General features: G+C 40.3%; 1 protein-coding gene across 11 annotated transcripts in view; it reads right to left on the bottom strand.

Annotated features, from left to right (window-relative positions):
* stxbp5l (syntaxin binding protein 5L) overlaps positions 1-22,760 on the bottom strand; it is a 164,029-nt gene extending 141,269 nt beyond the window's left edge. For all 11 annotated transcript variants that reach the window (XM_058082203.1, XM_058082207.1, XM_058082204.1 and 8 more), the window contains exon 1: positions 22,030-22,760. In XM_058082203.1, the coding sequence (XP_057938186.1) occupies positions 22,030-22,200 (171 nt within the window). In that variant the 5' untranslated portion in view covers positions 22,201-22,760. The remainder of the gene's footprint in view (positions 1-22,029) is intronic.
* Between the last annotated feature and the right edge of the window lie 4,290 nt (positions 22,761-27,050).

The following is a 27,050-nucleotide window of genomic DNA, read 5'->3' as shown; positions in this document are numbered from 1 at the left end:
GTGATTTTAGAAATAAGGAGTTAGTATGTTCTCTGTAGGCAGTACATTTAGCCAGTGAAGATTGCTTTTATAGTAATTATCCCATATTTCCACACACAGAAAGTATTTGTCCATTGGAAAAGTGCAAAGTTGCGGAGGTGTAAGTATCACGAAGGAATAGCTATTCAGAAAAAATGATATCGCTTCACTGAAGTGGCCAAATTCAAAACACACACAGCGGAGAGCCATTCATGTACTCATATGTCAGTCTTGGCAGACACACACACACACACTCATCCTCTGGGACTTTCCACCAGACCCCTTTAGGTGCTCTGACCTCACTGGAGTGCACTGTTGCTGGGATACAGAATAGACACCCCCACATATACATACAGACAAGAGCGCCAGGAAGTGGATGAGCAGTACATTTGCTCTGATGATTCCCAGAGCAGCTCATACATATTGCAAGGCCAATGTATGGAGCTCTGCATCCGTGTTAGGTTTACTGCATCGGTATTTGTAAAGCACCCCTTTTTTCCTCAGGTTTCTAACCTGTCTCATCCAAGAAAATGTCGCTGAATGTACATAGATGCTGGTACGGTTTCCAACATGCGCAAAATGGTCTCAGCCGTGAAACTGCGGTTGACCTGCCGCAAAGGACCCGTGTTACGGCTGCCGGGGGCTGCATTACATCAACTCACCAGCCGGAACCTTTCTTTTCTCTGTTGTGTTGTTGGCGCCTCTCCCCCATGCACACAAGCCTGATGTTCTATTCGATAACCCAGCCCATAAATCCTAACCCCAGCACACTAATATCACCTGATGCCACCCACCATTCTCCCTCTATCTCTCTCCAAACAGCGTTGAGCCGCAGCGACGGTCTAGACCTCTGCTGCTATAAATAGAAACCAGCGCCCATGTCTCTACCGCCATCCAAATGTACACAGAACAGCTATAGCAGCAAACACTGAAGATAATTAAAATATCCTCTTTTTCTAAGTGTGTGTCATAAAAACAATTAATGCTCACTATTTTTGGGTTGCAGGTTAATCTTAATCTCAAAGAAAAGTGTTGTGATTAGAGCTGCAACAATTTCAATAGATGATTAATCGATTAACCAATTAATCAACAACTCAGCCTTGGGTGAGTGATGCTGGCTCCCAGCATGCCTTGTGGCACCTTTTTTTGTAAATAGGTGCTACAAATCTGCAATGGACCTACGTAAAATACATGTTTAAATATGAGTAAACATTATATTATAAAATACCTTTGGGGCGGTACGGCGGACTAGTGGTTAGCGCACAGACCTCACAGCTAGGAGACCAGGGTTCAATTCCACCTTCGGCCATCTCTGTGTGGAGTTTGCATGTTCTCCCCGTGCATGCGTGGGTTTTCTCCGGGTACTCCGGTTTCCTCCCACATTCCAAAAACATGCTAGGTTAATTGGCCACTCCAAATTGTCCATAGGTATGAATGTGAGTGTGAATGGTTGTTTGTCTATATGTGCCCTGTGATCTCCAGAATGTCAGGATGTGGCTGTACTTTGGAAAGCATCCATAGATGGCAATGAAAGTTATTTTGATACAGAATCAAACGCCTTAGTCAGGTCGACCAAGACCATGAATAATGATCTGTGCTGTTCTCCACGCTTTTCCTGACCTTAAGGTATGATGAAGATCATGTCGGTATACACTAAAAAAAATAGCTTTCCTCCCACATTCCAAAAACATGCTAGGTTAATTGGCGACTTCAAATTGTCCATAGGTATAAATGTGAGTGTGAATGGTTGTTTGTCTATATGTGGCCTGTGATTGGCTGGCCACCAGTCCAGGGTGTAGCCCGCCTCTCGCCCGAAGACAGCTGGGATAGGCTCCAGCACCCCCCGCGACCCTCGTGAGGAAAAGCGTTAGAAAATGAATGAATGAATGAATAAATACTTTGTTTAAAAAGTGCAAAAGGCTATCCTGATTTTAGTTTAATGTACACTCTTGCTGTATATTGTGTGATGCGCATCACACAGAACCAGACCAAACATGGTGCTGGAATGAGAGATGTCAAAGTGTAATAAATGTCTTATCGACACCTGCTATTCTGACGTTGAGCCAATAAAATCTCTCTATAAAAACTCTATAAACTATAGAGTGTACATATATATATGTATATATATATATATATATATATATATATACTGTGTATATCATACCGCATTCATTTGCATGTGTTTGCATGTATTTAGTCTGACATGTAACTGCTTTTGCATAATAGATTATGCACACCCTACAGACAGATACACACGGCACACAGCATTTGTCTGGCAGCATTCAACCAGGCAACCTCTTGGGTCAACTGAAAAGGTTAAGCATATGTTCCTTCCGATAAAACTGTGAGTTCAACAGCCATGAAAGCGCAATTTCTAAGAACGCAGTGCAGCGCAATATTGTTGGCGTGGGTGAGGAGGTGGAGATCGTTATGGTTTCCACAGGGGCGCCATGCAGCGTATTCGCTGCAGTGGAATATCTGTAATTAGATTATTATGTTACTTAACATGTTAACAGGCTTGATGTCTGATGGAGAATTTGGCTCCTTACTTATAAATGGAATATATTCATAGTTAGGCACAAAAAGCCTGTCCATGACCTTCTAAATATGTTTTTTAACATTGTCAGAGCCCTTTAGACATGAAATAGCACCCCTATATTCACCTTTACCATCATATTACAGTAGATATAAGAGAAATGTAAGACAAAAATAAGACTCGTCCTGGAGTATGTTGCTGTAAATGTGTTCCAGTGCTGTTCCAGGAGTGGCTAGCAGGCGAAAACTGATGTCGTGGGTTCAAAACTGACTTCTAGCTTGGCGTGGTGCAGCGCTGCAACAATTGCCCGGTGCACCAGTTGTGCAAAAGTTCAAACCTGTAATAAAAGCCTCTTGTTCCACTGATCGGGATTGGTGCTTGTGTGTCTCACCCAACATTACAGTAACATTACTGAGACCCAGTGACCAGTGTATTACAATGTCTTTACAACGTCTTTGAATGCACCTTCTGAATGCACCTTCTATTTGTACTTTTGTCATTCATTTAAACATTTTTATGCTTGAAAATTTAAGCAAAAAAGTACACAAATTAGCACCAATATTTGACCATATTTAACCGCAAAACAGCATCATTTATTCATATATTTTGGAAAAACTTTGATTTTGGAAAAAAAAAAAATTTTGAAAATTACACATTTTTATGTTTGAAAATTCTTAATTTAAGCAAAAAAGTACACAAATTAGCACCAATATTTGACCATATTCAACCGCAAAACAGCATAATTTATTCATATATTTTGGAAAAACCTTGATTTTGGAAAAAGAAAAATTAAAATTTTGATAAATTAAACATTTTTATGCTTGAAAATTCTTAATTTAAGCAAAAAAGTACACAAATTAGCACCAACATTTGACCATATTTAGCCGCAAAACAGCATCATTTATTCATATATTTAGGAAAAATGTAAAAAATTACTAAAAAAAAGTGACAAAAAAATGGTTTTCGTAGGTTTCCTTTTTTGTTGGACATTATGTAACGGATTAATATAAAAAACCGAGGTACCACACAAAATGTTTCCATAAATTACCAAGAGCCATTATACAAATTAGATTATTAATGCATTCACTCAAATTAATTAGCAAACAGAATTAGCGACGTATTAGCGACGTATGCATCTAGTTGATGTTTCTCATGCAATTAAAATATATTAAAGTCAGCATATGGTCAAGAAAGTTTAACTGTGCAGTAAATATATGTAAACATCATGCACAGTCTGCTTGTGTGTTTATCATTTATGTCAACAAATCAAGTTGCTGCAATTAGGAAAATGCCCTTGAACAATAATGAGGCAATGAATGCATGAAGCAAAGAGTAGACTGTCCTTCATGTAATGGCTAATTAAAATGATTTCACAGTGAAACAGGATTTTTTGTTTCGATACACATCAATACTTTGCGAGACTGTTACACTCACTTGAAGCCACACGTCATTAAAAGCACCGTGAATTACTGCAGTGCTTGATCAAGCATTACAAATGAGTGCACGGGAGTGGAATGCGAGGCTGTTTGAAAGGCTCAACTGATTATATTTGTACAGCATGAGGTGAGGCAAGCTGTCCGCAGCCTACAGACCAAGTGGACAAAGCGTGTTGGAAGCCCACACAAAATCAAACACAAGCAATTTCACTTTTCAAAAGCACACACAGCAATGTACGGAGATAGCATTGTTCCAGAAAAAAACCTATAGATTGTCCTACTCTTCTGTAAACCTCGGTTCTTTCTGCAGTAAAACATGATAAACCACCGCAAATTGTCACTGTACAGTATCTCTGCTTTGAGTTGTATTTTTAATGGGCCTTCAAATGCCTCTAAAACACAGGGAACACTTTTAAATGACAAGAAAATGAGATAATGGCAAAGTGGTCTGTGCAGACAGGGCACTGGAGGAGATGGCTGGCAAAACAAGAGATGGATCATTACAGATGGATCATCGAGTCATTTTGGTTCGATGTCCATCCCTAATTAATATAAAAGCCCTGCCTTTTGTTCACCCGGCACTTCAATGTGTAATTTATCCAGTAGTACAAAAGTGTGTTACAAACAAGAACATTTAGGGCCAACATAATTTGTGAGGAAGCTGCTAACAGCAATCTTTGTGAGGATATTTTAGAAGCTTTTGGCAGAAAAAATTGAACATATAAATAACCAATATATTCAACATTCAACAGCATAATGTAGGGAGGTTGGTTTGGACGACTTGAGTTAGGTTATGTACGAAATTTACTTGACTGCACTTTGGTCATTCATTCATTCATTTTCTACTGCTTATCCTCACAAGACTCGCAGGCATGCTGGAGCCTATCCCAGCTGTCTTCAGGCGAGAGGCAGGGTACACCCTGGACTGGTGGCCAGCCAATCACAGGGCACATATAGACAAACAAACATTCACACTCACATTCATACCTATGGACAATTTGGAGTCGCCAATTAACCTAGCATGTTTTTGGAATGTGGGAGGAAACCGGAGTACCCGGAGAAAACCCACGCATGCACGGGGAGAACATGCAAACTCCACCCAGAGATGGCCGAGGGTGGAATTGAACCCTGGTCTCCTAGCTGTGAGGTCAACAACTAGACCGCCGTGCCGCCCCACTCACATTCATACCTATGGAAAATTTGGAGTGGCCAATTAACCTAGCATGTTTTTGGAATGGTGGAGGAAACCGGAGTAAAAACCCACGCACTCCACACAGAGATGGTCAAGAGTGGAATTGAACTCGGGTCTCCTAGCTGTGTAGCCTGCGCACAAAGCCGAACTTTGGTCGGATGACATAAACAACATAGACAACCCAAATACACATCAAATATCTTTTGATTCATTTTTTTATCCAAACCAAAGTACTTGTGATGGAAAACTCGATTCTTATGAGTAACTCATGAAAGTGAATTGGGTAATTCGTCACAAAGTACATGTCCGGAAACTTGCATATGCAAAACAAGTCTCTCTATCCAGACTCACCCATCACAGAGCACACATCTGTCTATTGGCAGCCAAGCTGTGGATACTTCAGGGGCACCCATGTGGCAGTTCCAATTCAGTGAATCTCGCATCTTCGTCAAGGACCCATAAGTCGGTAAGTCTTTGTTGAGTACCCGCGAATCAGTGACACCTGAGCCTTCGTTGAATAGCCGTGAATCTGTGAAATCGAGTCGTCTGAGTCAATAAAATCCATTCTTTGTTGATTACCCGTGACTCATTGAAACTGGAGTCTTTGTCGAGTACCCTGATTTCGTGAAACTCGAGTCTTCATTGAGTACCTTGAGCGAATGAAACCTGCGTCTTTATTGAGTAGTCTGAGCCAGTGAAAAGTCAAGTCTCTGTAAGTCAGTGAAATTCAAGTCTTTGTCGAGCACCCGTTGAATAACAGTTGCACAATTAATGACCTAGTTACCTGGTTTCCATTTTTAATTGAACTAGCCATAGCAGGGGTGAGACCCAATTCAATAAAAACAGGAGAGTTGGGAATATTTGTAACAAGCCCTAAAAAAAGAGGTGCTATTATATGCTATTATAACAACAAACACATTTTTAATATTGTACATGATATATGTCAGAATAGGGCGGCACGGCGGTCGAGTGTTTAGCGTGCATACCTCACAGCTAGGAGGACCAGGGTTCAATTCCACCCTCGGCCATCTCTGTGTGGAGTTTGCATGTTCTCCCCGTGCATGTGTGGGTTTTCTCCGGGTACAATGAATAAATCAACGAATATTTTGGTATTTAATTTTTTTTTATTTATTTTAAAATGTAAATACCCTCTGATTTCAGCCTCTCTAGGGGTGTCAAAAGTGCGGCCTGGGGGCCATTTCATGTCCATGGTTGTAACTGGCCCTTAAAAACATTTTAACAAGACAACTACAAAAAAGTGTAATCTAATGATAAAAATATATAATTTGATCTGAAACATGGCATAATATTGTGAGTAAAAATGTCATTTTACTTGCAAAAAGTCAAAATATTAATTTTTAAAAAGGCATTTTTAAAGTCATAATGAGAAACAAAGAAAACAAAATAAAGTGATAATTTTTGAAAAATTAGCTTGCGAAAAATAATATATCATATTATCGTGGGAATAGGGCGGCACGGTGATCGAGTGGTTAGCGCGCAGACCTCACAGCTAGGAGACCAGGGTTCAATTCCACCCTTGGCCATCTCTGTGTGGAGTTTGCATGTTCTCCCCGTGCATGCGTGGGTTTTCTCCGGGTACTCCGGTTTCCTCCCACATTCCAAAAACATGCTAGGTTAATTAGCGACTCCAAATTGTCCATAGGTATGAATGTGAGTGTGAATGGTTGTTTGTCTATATGTGCCCTGTGATTGGCTGGCGACCAGTCCAGGGTGTGCCCCGCCTCTCGCCCAAAGACAGCTGGGATAGGCTCCAGCACCCCTGCGACCCTCGTGAGGAAAAAGCAGTAGAAAATGAATGAATGAATATGTCAGAATAGTGTTGCAAAAATATCCACAAAAAATCAATTCACAGTTACGCAACACTACTATTTATGGCTATACATTACTCATCATGAACCTGAATTTTAATATACAGCAATCAACCGTCTTCCTTGGTGCAAACATCAGACACCACAACTGTTTGAAATGCACAGCAATCTTCCAAACTCCGACAGTCAGCTGGATAGACAAAGTCATTTACATGTATCTCATCGCCTACAAATACTAATAAATCATAATCCAGGCATCAATCAAAGTAAATCACCTCTACAGCACCTTAAATGGTACAAAAGGCGAATAAACACCTCAAACATATTTATGACTGCAACACCGTGTTTGTATTCCAGCAGTATATTGACATGTCACACAGAAACAACAGTATTGTCGGTATAAATCTTGCAGAAATATGATATATAACACTTGCAAAATTGCGACAGCACAGGAAATAGATGAAAATACAGTGAAGGGCATCTTCAAAGACATTGTATCTCAATATCCAAACACATTTTGAATCACATTAAATAGAGCAAAAACATGACATATAACACAAAGGCTGCAAAATAAGAATCCAGATAAAATCACTGTATCAAATATTCATATTTTACAATCCGCTCCTTATATTGAGCCTGAGAGCGGTAACGCAAACTTCAGAAAGAAACAACGCGGAGTACAGATGCCCTGGTTCAGTGGAGTCAGCTGGTTTGGATCCAAGTGCTCCAAAAGTTATAATGCGTCAAATTCCCTCAAGAAAGAGCCCGTGTTCCATCCCTGACACAGCAGCTGTCACTGAACTGCTGCAGTAAACTTGTTCCTGCGTTAACAAAATCAAGAGTCTCTCTGCTATAAAAGTGCTCACGCTGATTAAGTCGGTTGTTTTGTGAAGCCTTGGCAGCAACACGTCTGTTTATCGTTGTCCTTCCAACCAGTGGCATGATTAGAATGACAGACTAGTCAAACTTTGTATACTATGTAATACACTGCAATTAAAAGGAATCAGTAGTGTTTGTTGGGGGGGGGGGGTTCTCAAAACACTTAAAATCCTTCTAATCTGCTAACCGATAAGAAACCATTGTATTTTGGGGCACACTACAGCTGCAACAATTAATCGATGAATTAATCAACAAATATTTTGGTATTTAAGTTTTTTTTTATTTATTTTAAAATGTAAATATCCTCTGATTTCAGCCTCTCTAGGGGTGTCAAAAGTGCGGCCTGGGGGCCATTTCAACTGGCCCTTAAAAACATTTTAAAAATGAAAAATACTACAAAAAAGTGTAATCTAATGATGAAAATATATAATTTGATCTCAAACATGGCATAATATTGTGAGTAAAAATGTCATTTTACTTGCAAAAAGTCAAAATATTAATTTTTAAAGAGGCATTTTTAAAGTCATAATGGGAAACAAAGAAAACAAAATAAAGTGATCATTTTTGAAAAATTAGCTTGTGAAAAATAATATAATATCATGGAAGTAAAGTCAGAATATTACAAGAACAAAATTTACAAGTTGAAAGTTGCAAAATAAAGAAAACAAACTGCAAAAATTGAAAAACACGAGTCATTTTACAAAAATAAAGTAAAAATATTATGACAAAAAACGTTTAATTATGTGGAAAAATAATGCCATTCTAGCAGACAGTAAAAATTCATTCATTCGTTCGTTTTCTACCGTTTATCCTCACGAGGGTCGCGGGGGTGCTGGAGCCTATCCCAGCTGTCTTCGAGTGAGAGGCGGGGTACACCCTGGACTGGTGGCCAGCCAATCACAGGGCCAGAGTCAAAATATTAAAGAATTTTTTTTGAAGCATAATATTAGGAGAAACACACAAAACAAAATAAAATTGTAAATTCAGGAAATTAGGATGGGGAAAAGTTATAATATTCTTCTTTCTCTTTGGGCTTTTCCATTCAGGGGTCGCCACAGCAAATCAATCTCCTCCATCCAACCCTGTCTTCTGCATCTGTCTCTCTCACACCAACTACCCTCATGTCCTCCTTCACTACATCCATAAACCTCCTCTTTGGTCTTCCTCTACGCCTCCTACCTGGCAGCATCCTTCTACCAATATATTCACTATCTCTCCTCTGGACATGTCCCAACCATCTCAGTCTGGCCTCTCTGACTTTATCTCCAAGGCCTCTAACATGTAATGCCCCTCTGATGTACTCCTTCCTGATCCTATCCATCCTGGTCACTCCCAATGAGAACCTCAGCATCCTCATCTTATAATATTTTGGTAATTTACGATTTACTGATTATTTAAAAACAGGCCTCTGCAACCTTTACTATCAAAAAAGCCGCAAAACATTACCTAAATTCTACCTAACAGCAAAATTCCACCAAGCATGTCTTAACTCTGTAAGCCCTTTTCAGTGGTTTGCATATCTATGTAAAATTAAAAGAAAACTTTAATATCAACAAAAAGTCCATTGGAGTTCGTATTTCTGCATATATGTAAGTGCAATTTCTCTTCCTAAAGATCCAATGTTCAGTCCAGTGTCATTTTTTTTCCTAAATCTGGCGACTTTGCAAACCCTCTTAGTGATGTATTTTCTGACGAGCGACAAATGTAAGGTCTCCTTTCTTGACATCATTGCTGACCCCTAATTTAAAAAGACAGTTGAAATATTCATTTATTCATTCATTTTCTACCGCTTTTCCTCACGAGGGTGGCGGGGGTGCTGGAGCCTATCCCAGCTGTCTTCGGGCGAGAGGCAGGTTACACCCTGGATCGGTCGGCAGCCAATCACAGGGCACATATAGACAAACAACCATTCACACTCACATTCATACCTATGGACAATTTGGAGTCTCCAATTAACCTAGCATGTTTTTGGAATGTGGGAGGAAACCGGAGTACCCGGAGAAAACCCATGCATGCACGGGGAGAACATGCAAACTCCACACAGAGATGGCCGAGGGTGGAATTAAACCCTGGTTCTCCTAGCTGTGAGGTCTGTGCGCTAACCACTAGACCGCCGTGCCGCCCAGTTGAAATATTGTATATACAAAAAATATATCAGGTTAATCGACTAAGAAAATAATCATGAGTTTCAGCCTGAATGTCCAACAAAAGTATATTTTACCCTACCAGAAGAGAACTCTGCTCCTTTGCCAGGAGATCCATTTTTGTGAGTGTGATTGCAGAAGTTTACTTAAGGGAATGAGAGTCTGTTGCTGAGACTGCACACGCTGGTTGGTATCACTCACATTCCTATTGCGGCAAATGTCCGTGACCCCTCCCAATTAAACTGGCTCGTGGTCACCAAGCTGTTTTTCATCTGCACGGTTGTGTGTGGCAGAGTTCGATGAGGCAAGTGAATGTCAAAAATATATTCGCTCTTATTGTTTTTTTTTTCTTAGCTTTCCTTTTTCCGCCTGGCATAACCTCCTTCTTAGTCGAGACCCCTCCTGAGGCCTCTGACACATGGAAATGTGAGACGATGTGGAAGTCCACCACACTGAGTCATCACACACACTGCAGGTTGCTGCAAACAGAGCGAGGTAATGTCATATATACTGTACAGTTAAGTCCACATATACTGCAAATAGGGCTGTCAATTGATTCAAATATTTGTGCATGCGTGGGTTTTTTCCGGGTACTCCGGTTTCCTCCCACATTCCAAAAACATGCTCGGTTAATTGGCGACTCCAAATTGTCCTTAGGTATGAATGTGAGTGGGAATGGTTGTTTGTCTAAATGTGCCCTGTGATTGGCTGGCCACCAGTCCAGTGTGTACCCCGCCTCTCGCCCCAAGACAGCTGGGATAGGCTCCAGCATACCCTGGTGAGGATAAGCAGCATAGAAAAAGGATGGACAATCAGCAAGCATATTTTTGTACTACTATTATTCTTTATTATTAGCATATTAGCTTTTAAAGTTGCCTACAATGGTTCAGCAAATACAAAATGTGAACGAGTGAGACCTCTGCCACTGACACACCGATAACAGTGTCAGCTCAAAATAAGATTTGTTTACTTATGATGCTGGTTTTAACTTGTGGATGTTTGTGAATAGAAAAGTCTATTTAGGAACTCTGAGAAATTATTATTATTAAATATTTACCATAATGAACCTTTCCTTCATGAATGGTACAAATGAAAATACCTAAAACACATTTGGCTCTAATTTCTAGACCAGCTACAGGCACTGCGCCAAAGGGGTGTGACTAGCGCACATTGCAATCTTCATGAGCAGCACAGTCCGGCGCAGCACAGTCCGGCGCAACGCAGTCCGGCGCAGCGCAGTCCGGCGCAACGCAGTCCGGCGCAGCGCAGTCCGGCGCAGCGCAGTCCGGCGCACCCACGCCTCCGTACCTCCACCAGCACAAGTGGCAAAGAGGAAGGAGAGAAGGCGTGAGAGGGTTTAACACAGCCGAGTGGAATCTTTACCTTTCAAATGAACGCCTCTCATTGCCTTTCATGCGCAGGGCTTGACTGCGCATCAGAGGCCACCATGCACGTCACCACGTATGCCACCTCATGGGACACATCATCTGTTCCTGACAGTTACATTAAAAAGCATCAGGCTAATCTAAGCATCTTGCTTGTTTTTCCACCAGCATTCCTGCTCTACGTCGCCAAATAGGAGAACCTTTGATGGTATATTTGTGATATCTCCTCCTCGAGAAAAAATGAACAGTAAAAAAATATATCTTACAGCCACATTTTAACAACCAACTTTATATTAATCATTGTTTTTTTGTTGTTGATTAGTAGTTGTCTGATTGGTCACTGTTTCCACAAAGTCCGCGCTGCATGTTGGCTCATTTGCATTTGCACCAGTGATTGGATGATTACTGTGAGGAGGGGAGAGAGGGGCGATCTGGGCTATGAAAAAGCAAAGAGCACAGCCACAGAGACGAGCGATGAGTGGATCTGTCTGGTGCTTTTTCTGGCTGAGTTTTCAGGTCTAAAATGTTGATGTTGGGGGGAAACATCATAATACAGTTGGGGCAATTACTGTTGCCACCCCCCCTGCGTGCCCCAGTGTAGAGCCGGCCTAGATTGCCATCATACTTTCAGCTGCTGTCAGGTTGAGTTTCCACTATGGTTGACATACTGGTTCAGACGGTTCTATGAAATAGTGGTTGCTGGTTGCATTGAAATGTGCCTGACACTCTGAATAACCTGCCTGTGAGGTTTTGGTGATGTGTCTGCACTGTGCGCAGTCAGATCCCCCCCCATTGCGCGGCCAAGATGATAACTACTCGGTCACCGTGCGGCCGTCTACTATTTAAATTAATTTATTTAAATCCTTAATTCGCAGCTACAAAAAATCTATTTCAATAATATATTGTAAACTCCAAAGACCTGTCTCATTAGACAAGGTCAAATCTCTCCATGAAAATTTCTAACTATTTACAAACAATTATACAACATCAACAAAACACCACACAACAAAAAGATTGGTTTGGTAAATTAAAATTGACCATCACTTCATCAAAATGAAATTATTTTAATATTTAATCTTAGCCAGCGCCTCTCAAATAATAATTACATCCCAACTTGCCTCCAGCCTCCATCTTTTATCTTGTTGTTAGGAGTACTTTTTTAAGTTATGACAAAACATTCTTCCATCACATATTCTGACACGCTGAAGGGTAAGTGACAGAGCCTGAATGAGCCTTGAATGTAATTTAATGAAATTAACTCATTCAATCCTAGCCATTCTTCAAAAGCAGTCCCTCTCGGTAAGGGTCATTTTTGATTTTGACTGATTTTTCAAGGCACACAAAATATTGTGTTCTTGGGCTATGGAGACAAAAGAAATATTAGATTCTCATCTTTCATTCGAGAAAAACATTTGTTTCTACCTTTTTCCGTTCTTTAGTAATCAACAGTAGAACATAGGTTAGTTTCATCAAAATTTGTCAACAAAAAAACTACATTTGACGCCACAACATAAGCGACACAAATAAGTGGTTGTTTTACATGTTGTTTTATAACTATTTACAATTTTCTAAACTTCAACCAAACATGCTCTCTTCTATTGTTGTGGAGTTGCATCATCACCTCTTTGTGCCTTTTTTTGGGCAAAACGTTTGGTAGGATGCTGGAGCAAAGTGTTGTAAACAAAGAATAATATGAGTCTAAAGGCGTGTTATTTCATGTCTCCATGTCTCTAATAATCGCAAAAATGTTATTTAGAATGTCATAAACAGGATTTTTGTGTTCTAACTTAGAAAATATTACATTTATTAATATTAAATTGTACTCCTAAATTCACTTATTGCAGTCACGAACTGGATGATGGAACCAATTGACCGCTATAAACGGGGGACAACTATATAAGTTAAGCACTTTTTGCAACCATGGTGTGTTCAAGGTCTGCCGAAATCTGGTTAACATGAACATCCATACATTTTACCTGTATTATCCACTGTCTTTGCAGTATTGCCATTCTCTAGCACCAATTTTCCATTTGAATAGCTGCACTCTAAAGAGGCACTAGTTTAGCTCAAGTCCAAACAACATGTACAAGAGATCTTATTACAATTCCTATTAGTCTTCTGGAGGGGCTTGCTGCAAAAAAAAAAATTAAAAAGTAATTACATTGTCCCATAAAAAATGAATTCTATCTCATTATTCTAATTGGCATTGGATGGCTTGTTTCATTCAGTGTGATTTTGCTGGTTTAAAGGGTCATTGCAAATCTCATTTTGATATTAATAATTTAATTCAAGGATATTATAAATGCAAATGGCCTGAAGATGTCCCATGGGTGCACTTTTTAACAAGCTCCAGATCCTAAAATATTAAGCCTTTTACTCTCAAACACGTGTGATAATGTGTGTCAAGTGGCCTCTTTATTTATTTAATTTTTCTTTTCTTCGGACATTGCAGAGATGCCACAAAACACAAGTAGTGGAATGCGCTTTAAGACGTGAGTCAAAGTGATAAGACGTATAATAGAGTACAAATAATAGGCAGCCAGAGGGTACAAATGTGTATGATTGAAAATAATCGATTCAATAAAATGTTCTACTGTATTTGTATGATTCTGTACATAACCAATGCACAAATATATTGTATCTTTTAATCTCACATGGACTGGGCGCCATACTCGAACCTCAGAACACACAAAACTCACAACACGCACTGCAGCTCTAGGGCCCCGGGATCCATGGTAATCCTCATTTTGCGGTAAGAATGCCCATCTCTGCCGTGAGGCATAGAGCACCAAACCAACCCAAGGCAGGTGAGGATGGAAAATGACACCAGTAATCTGACATCACACACAGAATAAAATGACAGAATTCACTCGCTGGTGTAATGGTACAGCTGCCGCCATTTAAGTTTTTTTTTTTATAATGGATTATATTTTATTTATTGTGGTTATTTGTAATGTAACTTCGGGTAAAAAAAAAAAAATTAACACGGAGGATAAACATTACAGGTAATTTGAAGCCTTCTGGACAAAAATATTGTAGTCAAATTAGAGAAAAATTGATACATAATGACAGAAATTAGTCAAAGTGAGGCTGGCAAACCAGAAGAACATTTTATCTGTCAACCAGAGCTGCAAAAATGTATTGATAATGAATCGATCATCCTGTTTATCAACAACTATTTTGGTATTTGAGTTATTGAGAAATGTAAATAAGCTTTCAAATGTTAAAATAACAGAATAAGATGTTACTGTTAAAATAAAACTATTAATAATGTGTTGGTGTAATGGTACAGCTGCCGCCATTTAAGTTTTTTTTAAGTTTTTTTTGATAATGGATTATATTTTATTTATTGTGGTTATTTGTAATGTAACTTCAGGTAAAAAAAAATAAAAATTTAACATGGAGGATAAACATTACAGGTAATTTGAAGCCTTCTGGACAAAAATATTGTAGTCAAATTAGAGAAAAATTGATACATAATGACAGAAATTAGTCAAAGTGAGGCTGGCAAACCAGAAGAACATTTTATCTGTCAACCAGAGCTGCAAAAATGTATTGATAATGAATCGATTATCCTGTTTATCAACAACTATTTTGGTATTTGAGTTATTGAGAAATGTAAATAAGCTTTCAAATGTTAAAATAACAGAATAAGATGTTACTGTTAAAATAAAACTATTAATAATGTGTTGGTGTAATGGTACAGCTGCCGCCATTTAAGTTTTTTTTTAAGTTTTTTTTTATAATGGATTATATTTTATTTATTGTGGTTATTTGTAATGTAACTTCAGGTAAAAAAAAATTAAACACGGAGGATAAACATTACAGGTAATTTGAAGCCTTCTGGACAAAAATATTATAGTCAAATTAGAGAAAAATTGATACATAATGACAGAAATTAGTCAAAGTGAGCCGTATAGTCAACCGTATAGTCAATGTTTTCATTCTTCAGAATGTTTCAAAAAATAGGGGAAAATGAGAGGGGAAAAAAATTATAGTTTTCCCCACAGAATTTTTTCTTGTAGATATGTATATAGATTACATACATTACTTAGAATTTACTAGCATTTCCATGGCTTTCCAAATCAGCATAAAGAGTCAGGCGAGAGTCAGGCGACCACGTCTAACCTGATACTGTCACAATGTTTTAAGGCATTTCGAGCCCTCTCTGACATCACCAGGTTTTTGCATCTACATCACTCATCTTTCGAGCACACATTGTTCCCTTTTGGTATTGTTTGCACACACTGTGTGCTGACATTGCAGCCACAGGCTCTCGTCATACTTGGTAGTGTGGAAGAGTAAGCAAAGAAAAGCTTTCGGTCGTCTGCTGTATGTTTGGAACATATTCTGTTTTCCAAGGTTTTACCTCTGAATGGCTCAAATGTCTTAACAGTAATAGTACACAAGCCCATATTAAAAGCTATTGCAACACATTACAGTCTATTATAGGAGTGTATTACTTATTTATTTATTCGTAAAGTGAGAAATCTCCCCAAACCTGGCTTAACTGTATATGTGTTATTATCCGTCTGTGTTTATGGCAAAATTGACGATTGAAAGAACATGAAGAAAACCAATCTATATGTCAGGCTTCTTTTGACCATCCATTTGGCTTCCTGACATCTTTCAGTGCTCCTCTTCAGTGCACCCATGCAATTTACTGCAGTGAGTTTGTCAGAGGATACACTGCAATACACTATATACAGTATGAAGTCATGGCCCAAAAGTTTTGAGAATGACAGAAATATTAATTTTCACAAAGACTGCTGCCTCTGTTTCTAGGGTAGCTATTTGCATATATTCCAGAATGTTGTGAAGAGTGAGAAGATGAATGGTAATAAATTGCAAAGTCCCTCTTAAAAAAAAAAAAAATAGAACTTCATCAAAAAAAATATTTCCAATGCATTTCAGCCCTGCCACAAAAGGATCACCCTATTTTGGTTTTTGTAAAATGACTCTTCTTGTACACTGAATATGACTTTTCTTCTGGTATACTGTAATCAAAATTAAGAGGGCTACGTGACTTTTGGAGGCCAATGTGACCTGATTGTTACACAAGATGTGTTTGGATTCCAAGATGTTCTGCCAAAGTAAGTTAATTAGGTCCAGTCAGAAGGCATTTCCAGATAAGGACTGAATTCTGGGAATCCACATCATTGCTATTGTTCATGGGGGTCTATATAAGTGCTGTATTAAATAAACATGATAACCCTTTTCCTACAACTGCAGTGGTGGTTCATATTGCATTATTTGCCAACATGGTTAGCATGTAGCCACACAGCTGGAAGACCTGGGTTTGATCTGGGTTGGTTAAGGTGCATCGTACAAACAGCAATATCCTGCATCAGTTTGCATGTTGTCCGGGTACTCCGGTTTCCTCCCACATTCTAAAAACATGCTAGGTTAATTGGCGACTCCAAATTGTCCATAGGTATGAATGTGAGTGTGAATGGTTGTTTGTCTATATGTGCCCTGTGATTGGCTGGCCACCAGTCTAGGGTGCCTCTTGCTCATGGACAGCTGGGATAGGCTCCAGGGTGCCCGCGACCCTCATGAGGACAAGCAGTAGAGAAAATGGATGGACGGTAAACATATTTAAATTTAATGAGAATAACAAACTGGATGCTTTAAAAAGGAAAATGGTGCTTGAAATCTTTGTTTTTTATATATTAACCATGTTTAACTGCAAGGAAATGTGCAGTCATCGTTGCTTGGCACAGAAAGTGCTTCACAGGCAAGGATATTGCTGTTCGTACGATTGCACCTAAACCAACCATTTATCAGATCATTCAAGACTTTAAGAATAGAGTTTCAGTTGATGTGAAGAAGGCAACAGGGTGCCCAAGAAAGATTTACACTACCGCTCAAAAGTTTGGGATCACTTGAAAATCTTTTTGGCCAGTCTGATATATGACTTTTTCTTGGCAATCCTGCCATGAAGTCTGAAGTCCTGAAGTTGTGCTTCACTGTTGATACTGACTCTGGTGTTTGATGGCTACTATTTAGTGCAGCTGCCAGGTGACGACCTGTGAGGCGTCTTTATCTTAAACTACACACTCTCAGATATTTGTCTTCTTGCACAGTTGTGCATCGTTTTTCTGTCCTTGTTAGACCCAGTTTGTGTTGCTCTCTGAAGGGAGTAGAGATTTTTTAGATGTTTTTTCTAACAATCTATTAGCCTTATAAAATGATGAACTTGGATTAGCAGCCATACCAGGAGATTGATGCAGAGGACTGACAGTTGTTGATAGTAGGACTCTATGCAAAAATGTAGATCCTTCTTTGAAAATCATCTGATTCATTTTCATTGTTTGTGAAATGGAAAAAATTGTTTTTGAAATGCATGAAAATGTTTTTCTTTGGAAAACAAAGAAATTTGCAAGTGATCCCAAACTTTTGAGCGGTAGTGTAGTTGCAGGATCGGGACACCACCCGTGCTGTGCTTGCTCAGGAATGGTAGCAGGCAGGTGTATGCACTTTGAGGTGAACACTTTTGAAAGATGGCCTGGTGGTTCCTGGAAAAGCTACTGTATTTTGCAAAAGGGATAGCGATTGGACTGCTGAGGACTGGGACAAAGTCATTTTCTCTGAAGAATTCCCTTTATGATTGTTTTGCATCCACAAAAAGGCTTGTCCTGAAAAGGTGAGTGCTGCCATCAGTTGTGTGTCATGTTGACAGTGAACCATCCTGCAAACATTCACTGCAACTTCACCCTACAATCCAAAAACAGTTTGGAGATAAACTATGCCTTTTCCAAAGGCAAAAGAGATAACTAACTGGTTTGGGGAACAACATACGTATAGGCATCTGACACTTGTGTCATTCTCAAAGCATTTGGCCATGACTACAAACGAACGCGCTAGTTTGTTTGGTGGTATGTACCCACTCTCATCAATACATATACTTTTTCCTGAATAATGTTCAAATCACTATTTCATGAATGCCACATTAAACATGTTTCAAGCCAAACTATTCCCTTAGCTTCAAGTCTGCCAAATAACCACAAAGAAAAACCTGTGAGTTCATCTTCATCCTCTCCCGTAGTCTCTCTTTGCTAGAAATGATAAAAAAAAATATTTCCAATGCATTTCAGCCCTGCCACAAAAGGATCACCTGATATTGTTTTTTGTAAAATGACTCTTTTCTTGTACACTGAATATGACTTTTCTTCTGGTATACTGTAATCACAATTAAGAGGGCTACCTGACTTTTGGAGGCAATGTGACCTGATTGTTAACCCAAGATGTGGTTGGATTCCAAGATGTTCTGCCAAAGTAAGTTGGTTAGGTCCAGTCAGAAGGCATTTCCAGATAAGGACTGAATCCAGGTCATTGCTATTGTTCATGGGGACTATATAAGTGCTGTATTAAATAAACACGATAACCCTTTTCCTACAACTGCAGTGGTGGTTCATATTGCATTGTTTGCTAACATGGTTAGCGCGTAGCCACACAGCTAGAAGACCTGACTTTGACCTGGGTTGGTTAAGGTGCATCGTACAAACAGCAATATCCTGCATCAGTTTGCATGTTGTCCGGGTACTCCGGTTCCCTCCCCCATTCCAAAAACATGCTAGGTTAATTGTTGACTCCAAATTTCCATAGGTATGAATGTGAGTGTGAATGGTTGTTTGTCTACAACCACAAAGAAAAACTTGTGAGTTCATCTTCATCTTCTCCCACAGTCTCTCTTTGCTAGAAATGAGAGTCGAGATTCAATGAGCTTCTCAAGCACCTGCTACCTCACATTTCACACTTTTTCTTCAATCAGTCTGATGGAGATTTTGATAAACGCTTCCATCAGCATTTCTGCAACCGCAGTTTTCACCACGGAATTCTTCATTGAAATATACAAACCAGTGAAATGGGATCAAAACAAAAGGAGTTATGGCATCTTCCCACACTGTAACGCCGAGGACAGAAGTCATGACTAACTTTGAGAAGGTAGCCAGAATTCTAAACACTCCTACACACACACACACACACACACACTATGAAGACATTCAAAACAATACCGAGAAAGATGTGTTGTCGATTTCAATGAATCATTTGGGATAGGTATGTGTGAGTCTTATTCAAAAGACCATCAGTGTTTTTTATCTCGACTTGGACCAGATTACTCACGTCGACATAGGCAGTAGTCGACACAGCCGAAATCCAAACCGAAACCATTTACTTATGACTAAGCTGTAGTAACCGACATGACCTAACCATCAACTGCATGGAGTCTACCATTCCATATGCAAGTGGCCCATTTTTGGCTCCTTAGTCCCCTCTCCGTTAAATTTACAATAAATAAATTAGCATGCGTTGCTTAAAGCTGTGGGCATCTTGTGTCCCATGCAAGATTTACGCAATATGGTGTAAACAAAAATAGTGTTGTACGCCAATGACAAATGTCATAGTGAGGATAGATGACGGACTGACGTCAATCTTTTTCTTTAACGCCATGCATTCGACCCACATAACCTTCGAGATACAACGACAAGGAACTTTCCCAATGCTAACATGTCAGTAATTATGTTTTATTGTTGCTTAGCGTGTCTACTATATTAGGTCATGTGAGTGTTATTTCAAGTCTACAGGGCTCTGATAATGTTAAACCTGTGCTTAGAAGGTCATAAACGGGTTTTGTATGCTCTAACTTCGAAAATGTTCCATTTATTAATATTGAATAATACTTTGTCAAAATTCACTAATCAATCAATTCCAATCAATGTGCATCGACTGTATTGTGTATGATTCTGATTGAGCGATAAGGGATACATAAGAAGATTTGCCCAGACGCATTGAAGTGTGGAGTGTGTCTCATTGTAAGTAGACACCATTCATTCATTCATTTTCTACCGCGGGGGTGCTGGAGCCCATCTGGACTGGACTGGACTGGTCGCCAGCCAATCACAGGGCACATATAGACAAACAACCATTCACACTCTCATTCATACCTATGGACAATTTGGAGTGGCCAATTAACCTAGCATGTTTTTGGAATGTGGGAGGAAACCGGAGTACCCGGAGAAAACCCACGCATGCACGGGGAGAACATGCAAACTCCACACAGAGATGGCCGAGGGTGGAATTGAACCCTGGTCTCCTAGCTGTGAGGTCTGCGCGCTAACCACTAGACCGCCGTGCCGCCCAAGTAGACACCAATAAAAGGCTAATTTGTGACTTGTCGTCATTGGGCCGACATGACAATATTCTATACTCCGCTATTTTTGTGGTATGTGTTGATGTGTAGCTAGTGTGGCCTTGGGAAAAAAATACCCTGGACGCCTCACAGAGCCACGCTGGACAACGAGCTGACACCTCGGGGCTTTAGCTTGTCGGCTAGCGCTGTTCGATCCCCATGTATGCGCAGGGGGCTTACCAGTCAGATTATAAATGCGCATATGTTTCTCTTGGTGGTTACTAAATGTAAACAAGAAGTATTTATGCAACTTTAGAGGTCCCCTTATTCTGAATGTAAGCGGCACCACGGTGGTCTCGTGTCTCGAGGAGGGGAGGGGCAGAGGAGGTCAGAGTTCTCCCAAAGAGAATGAGGGAACAAACTCTGATAAAACGATACGTGAGACAGACTTAAAACCGGTCCATCACCCTTTGAACTCTGTCGGGGTGAGAAATGGACACATGGAAAGGAGCGATTGCATCTTCCTCCGTTTGTGTGCCTCACCTGTACACACACACACACACAGTGAGAGAGCAGATTGGATGCTTTGTCCACAAAGAGCATCAATCAATTCAGCGTATTTAATACCAACAACACATTAAGGCACTCAGCGAGAAGGCGCAGCTTCCTGCTTGGGACGAGGCCATCATGCACTTTCTCCTCCCCTTGTTGAAGGCACTCTGCAGCATCCCTTTCTCCTCTTCCGATCCCTTTGTAGAAATAAACAGACAAACTCCCTCCCGCCCTATTCGCCCCCACTTAAAAATATAGCACTGCAAACAACCCAATCTCTTGGGTTCTTCAATGAATTATTCACAGCCCTCGCCAAAAAATTCAGCCTTTTCTTTACAGCGCGAGGAATAATCGCTGCAGTCAGCTCCGAAATGCATGGTGCTATAAATACACCTATAACCCCAGCACACACACTAGCACACTAGCACGCACATCAGCACCAGCTCCATCATCCTCCTCCTCTTCCTCCTCCTAGTGAAAAGCACATCAACTATAAGGACAGTACTGCAGGGTCCCTCTTGTGTGTACTTTGTATGCAAGGGAGGGACACCAGTTATGTCATCGCCTCAACACCATTTATGTGTGCTCACTGATGCAACACGAAGGCTCCTATTCACCGACTTCCTCTCCGGTGGGGGTGGGTGGGTTTATGCACACATGTACCGCACATACTGGTCGGAGCGTCCCAAAACTGCACCCACTTGCCAGATGTGTGTTACATAGATGATGATTATGTAGAAAATATGCAAGGTCGGGTAAGAATTAGACAATTTGGGAGCGTTCCTTTGATGTATTGGATGTAATAGGGAACTTTCAGGCAACACCATGCCAAAAAGGGAATACGTGAAAAAGGTGAGGATGACAGAGGACTATCAGGCTGGACGTTAGTTGCCTCGAAGGGAACAAAGCTTAGTCATGCACCCACCTTGCACAGCTGAAAGTTTTCCGACACAAGTGTCTCTTGCACATCGATCTCTTTGGGGGTTGGCGCTGTGGTAGGGGTCCCAGCCACGCTGCCGCACGATGGAGATCCCATAGTCCCGCCACCTGGTGAAGAGGTGGTCAACCCGTCCAGCACCTTCCGAAACTTCTTCATATCTGATGTCTTTATGTCAGTTGAATACGTAAAACGTGAAACGTGGCTTTTGGCCGATGCACAATCAGAAGGTCTGCTCCTGCAGATGTATAAGTCTCCTCTGTCTTTAAGTACAATTTAAAAAGTCCAACAGGCACCTCATCCTGGCTGATGTCCTCCAAATAAATGCGTCCGGATCACTCTCCGCCACGCACTCGTCGTCGATGATGCAGATGCGGTTCGCCTCGCCCAAACTTCACACTTTTGAGATCCTAAAGTAGGATCCACATGGCTTGGAGGAACATCCCACACGTCAACAATAGTCACACAGCCACGCAGCCATGCTCCTGTGTGAGTGGAAGGCAAAAACAACTTAGAGCAGCCAGGATCCACTCCTTTAAAAAAAAACACACACACACACACTTTTCACGCTGCAATGCAGCAAAACAGCAGGATTCCACGCAATCCACGAGGAGGCCCACACAGACACACACACATTGAGAAATGCTGGGTGTTTGTGTGAGGATAGATGTGATTGCTTGTCGCTTCAGCCAAGACACACATACACACACACACGGACTGGAGCTATCCACGGTACTGAAAAGCCTTGGCGAGCTTGGCCCCTCCCCCTGCACTCTCTCTCTCTCTCTCTCTTTCTCTCTCTCTCTCTCTCTCACTCTCCTGTATAGATTGTACTATTTTGTAAATACTGCATGTTACAACTAACTTATCAGAGAGCCAATAATGCAGTAGATAATAATGAGGTCACGTCAGTTAGCCAGCTGGCTACTGGCTACTAGTGCTTCATGGAGGAGGATGCCGGGTGGTGCCGTGATTCTGCTTGAATGGATGGTTGCAATGACACCATTGTGACTCATGATTTTCTATGCATGTCCCTGAAATGTGGAGAACAGCACCCTCCCCCCTTGTCCAAATTGTGCATTCTTCATTTCTATTAAATGCAGTCTAAAACCAAAACATGTTAGTTCCGTTTCCCATCAATGCTTAAAACTCGATGGCAAGCCCTAGTCAGAAACAAAACAAAGGTGATGGAGTAGGACACAAAAGGTGAAGAAATAGCATATCAGTGATGACTTCCATTGCAAATCATTGACTCTGTAGTCTCCGACAACCTCCTTCAGTTCCGCCTACAGCTTTACTCTAAGCTCCTCCCTCCCTCTTAGTGCGAGTACCAGTCACCTTACAGAGGAAACTCATTTCAGCTGCTTTTTTTTCACCATCTCATGACCATGACTGAAGGTATGAATGTAGGTTGACCATTGATACATGGACAGTCAAGTAAAGGGAGCGCATTACTTCAGACGCCGATCCAACTTTCACAGATTGCAACATTCATTCATTCATTCATTTTCTACCGCTTTTTCTCACGAGGGTCGCGGGGGTGCTGGAGCCTATCCCAGCTGTCTTTGGGCGAGAGGCGGGGTACACCCTGGACTGGTCGCCAGCCAATCACAGGGCACATATAGACAAACAACCATTCACACTCACATTCATACCTATGGACAATTTGGAGTCGCCAATTAACCTAGCATGTTTTTGGAATGTGGGAGGAAACCGGAATACCCGGAGAAAACCCACGCATGCACAGGGAGAACATGCAAACTCCACACAGAGATGGCCGAGGGTGGAATTGAACCCTGGTCTCCTAGCTGTGAGGTCTGTGCGCTTACCACTCAACCGCCGTGCCGCCCCAGATTGCAACAATAAAACAATAATATTCCTGTCAGGTTTTTTTTGTCCCCTTTTTTTCCAATATCCAAATCATCAAAACATGAGTCGCACGGTGTTCAAGTGGTTAACGTTGGCCACGCAGTCAGGAGATCGGGAAGACTTGGGTTTGGGTATCTCTGTGTGGAGTTTGCATGTTCTCCCCGTGCATGCATGGGTTTTCTCCGGGTACTCCGGTTTCCTCCCACATTCCAAAAACATGCTAGGTTAATTAGCCACTCCAAATTGTCCATAGGTATGAATGTGAGTGTGAATGGTTGTTTGTCTATATGTGTCCTGTGATTGGCTGGCCACCAGTGCAGGGTGTACACTGCCTCTCGCCCGAAGACAGCTGGGATAGGCTCCAGCATACCTGCAACCCTAGTGAGGATAAGCGGTATAGATATCCATGACTCATTTTAACCTCACCATAGCTAAATAATGTAACAATTACTGTCATGGCTTTCCTATTCCACTTACCACAATTCCACAATCCTTGTAAAAGATGGGATAACGTGCCATATACAGTAAATGTCAAAAGAAAGGGAATACTAACTTTTAATGTCACTTGATTGACGACTTGCTGGCAACAAGGAACACACAATTTTGTGTAATCTTGCTTACAATGCTACCTGCTACATTATTGATTTATTTTATAAGCAATGGTTGTGTAAAACGGGTCATTAAAACCACATTAAAGCTCCTGTTGTATATTTTGTTGAGCGGGTCTGGTTGAGATCTGCAGAGATTATCCGTTGAGTTTAAACATGCAAAGCCTGCGGTATTGTCTCCACTCGATTCCACTGAATTTTAATATTTCATAGTGTCATGGAAAGGCATGACATAAAACTGGCAATGTGAATGTGAATGTGGCACACCTATTAACCCATCCGACTGCTGCATGGGTCTTTAGGCTGCAAGATCCTAACTAAAAGCCTTGAAGAGCACCCAAAGGTGCACTTGCAGCTTCAAATACATTTGCAGGGTTTTATACAGTATATAGGGCAGCATTATTGGACATTTTATCTATCTTACTTATTGTGTGGAAATATGGGGTAATAACTATAAAAGCAATCTTCACTCGCTAAATGTACTGAAAAAAAGGTCAGTAAGGATAATTCATAATGCCACCTACAGAGAACATACTAACTCCTTATTTCTAAAATCACAAATACTTGAACTTGCTGATATAGTTCATCTTCAAACAGCTAAAATAATGCATAAGGCTAAAAATAACCAATTACCTAAAAATGTCATCCAATACTTCTCTACAAGAGAGAAATATGATCTCAGGGAAGAACCAAATGTGAAACACTTATATGCTAGGACTACGTTAAAAAGCCATAGCATTTCAGTATGTGGAATCAAACTATGGAATGGATTGAGTAAGGAAATCAAACAATGCACAACGATGAGCCAATTCAAGAAACAATACAAGCAGTTGATGTTTGCTAAATACAAGGATGAAGAGTCTTGAACCAGTCATGATGTGCTATATATATCACTATATTGACACTTACTATGATACACATTATGTCATTGTATGGTCATATCACCTCGTACTTCGGTACGAGGTACATTATTAAATAAAACCTTAAACTGTATTATGGAAAGCAGGAAGTGAACAAATGTAACAGTTACTGATTGTAAAAGTACCAGATGGAGGGGTAGGATTTAATAAGCTTTGCTTCTTCCTACTCCTTTTGGACATGTGGAACTGGGAACTGATTATGTGATGCATTCAATTGTAATCTGTAATCTATGTTCAAATGAAATAAAACCATTACCATTACCCATTTTCTTCTTATACTAATACCTGAGCTATTAAGTAATCTGAAAGACTTATTATGTTGTTCTCAGGTGATATACAGAACAGGGTGTGTTGTAATGTTGCCAATATTCAATATTCAAGTGGGAATAATTCATTCTAATATTGTGTTTATCCACTAGTGTTTATTCTAATGTGTTGAAACAAAGCTGGACAGGATAAATAAGCTTCAGTGAATTTGCCCCCGTATGGTCGATTAGCCTGGGGTACTTTTTGTGGTAAAAGAGACAATCATCATGGTCATATTGGTTGGAAACCATGCTTTAATATTTTAACAGACTGTCGTTAAAGGCATAAAAAAACACACATAATAATTCTTGCACGTCCTCATCCATTAAGGAGGCCACAAACATACGTCACTTGGGTACTTTCTTTTGAAATGTTTTAAGTGACTTGATGTTATTTTCTAGTCAAGATGAAATACATTCATGTACCTATTTGTCGTTTATTTTGTAGTTTTAATGTGTGGTGCTTCCGCCCCCTCCACCCTGGTCAAATTGGGGCCCTAAGCAGAATTTTTTGTGAAAGCCCCTTATTACATCCATCCATCCATTTTCTGTACCGCATATCCTCACAAGGCATCCTGTGGTAATAATAACATGCAAGCTTAACGAAGAAAGAATGGGACAAGCATTGCACATGTAATCAGCGTCATGAAAAATTTGGATGAATAAACTAATGAATAAAATGAATTCATCAATCACATTTACTATACAGGAAAGGATACTGATGAGTAAAATAGTCTATATCTAATCTTTAATCGCAAAGGTATCATAATTAGCTCATTTTAATGCTGCAGGATGGGTGATATTACATAAGAGTTTACATCACCAGCCTCTGCCCTCGGGCAACATTTGATGCTCTCTACACCGAGCGCAGCACACATGCTTTGTGTGTCCTATTCTTCATTTTAGGAGGAGATGATACAAAAAGGCAACGCTGAGAAGTTCACAATGACACTCAAGATGTTGTTCAGCCTTTTGAATCCGCCTGAATGTACATTACAGCCTGAGATTTACATAATGCATGATGAGTATGTACAATGCAGAAGAAAGGTGACAGTATGAAGTTGTTCATTGTTCTGTGTGAGTTACATGAACCAATATGGAAGCTTGATGTAAGCTTCATAATCCTGATGAAACATGAACACATTTCTTTACCTTTTCTGTGCATTATAACACAAGAAAACAAGTTAATTTGAGCTAGCTAACAATGCACACCATTGGGACACACCCACTTTGACTATGAAACCCTATAAAAAACCTCTAACAACGTTGCATGGTTTGATATCCATGCTGTGATCATGCATTAACAT

The sequence above is a fragment of the Doryrhamphus excisus genome, chromosome 9, assembly GCF_030265055.1.
Source record: "Doryrhamphus excisus isolate RoL2022-K1 chromosome 9, RoL_Dexc_1.0, whole genome shotgun sequence".
Classification (NCBI taxonomy): Eukaryota; Metazoa; Chordata; class Actinopteri; order Syngnathiformes; family Syngnathidae; genus Doryrhamphus; species Doryrhamphus excisus.
This window is presented reverse-complemented; position numbering and strand designations above follow the sequence as displayed.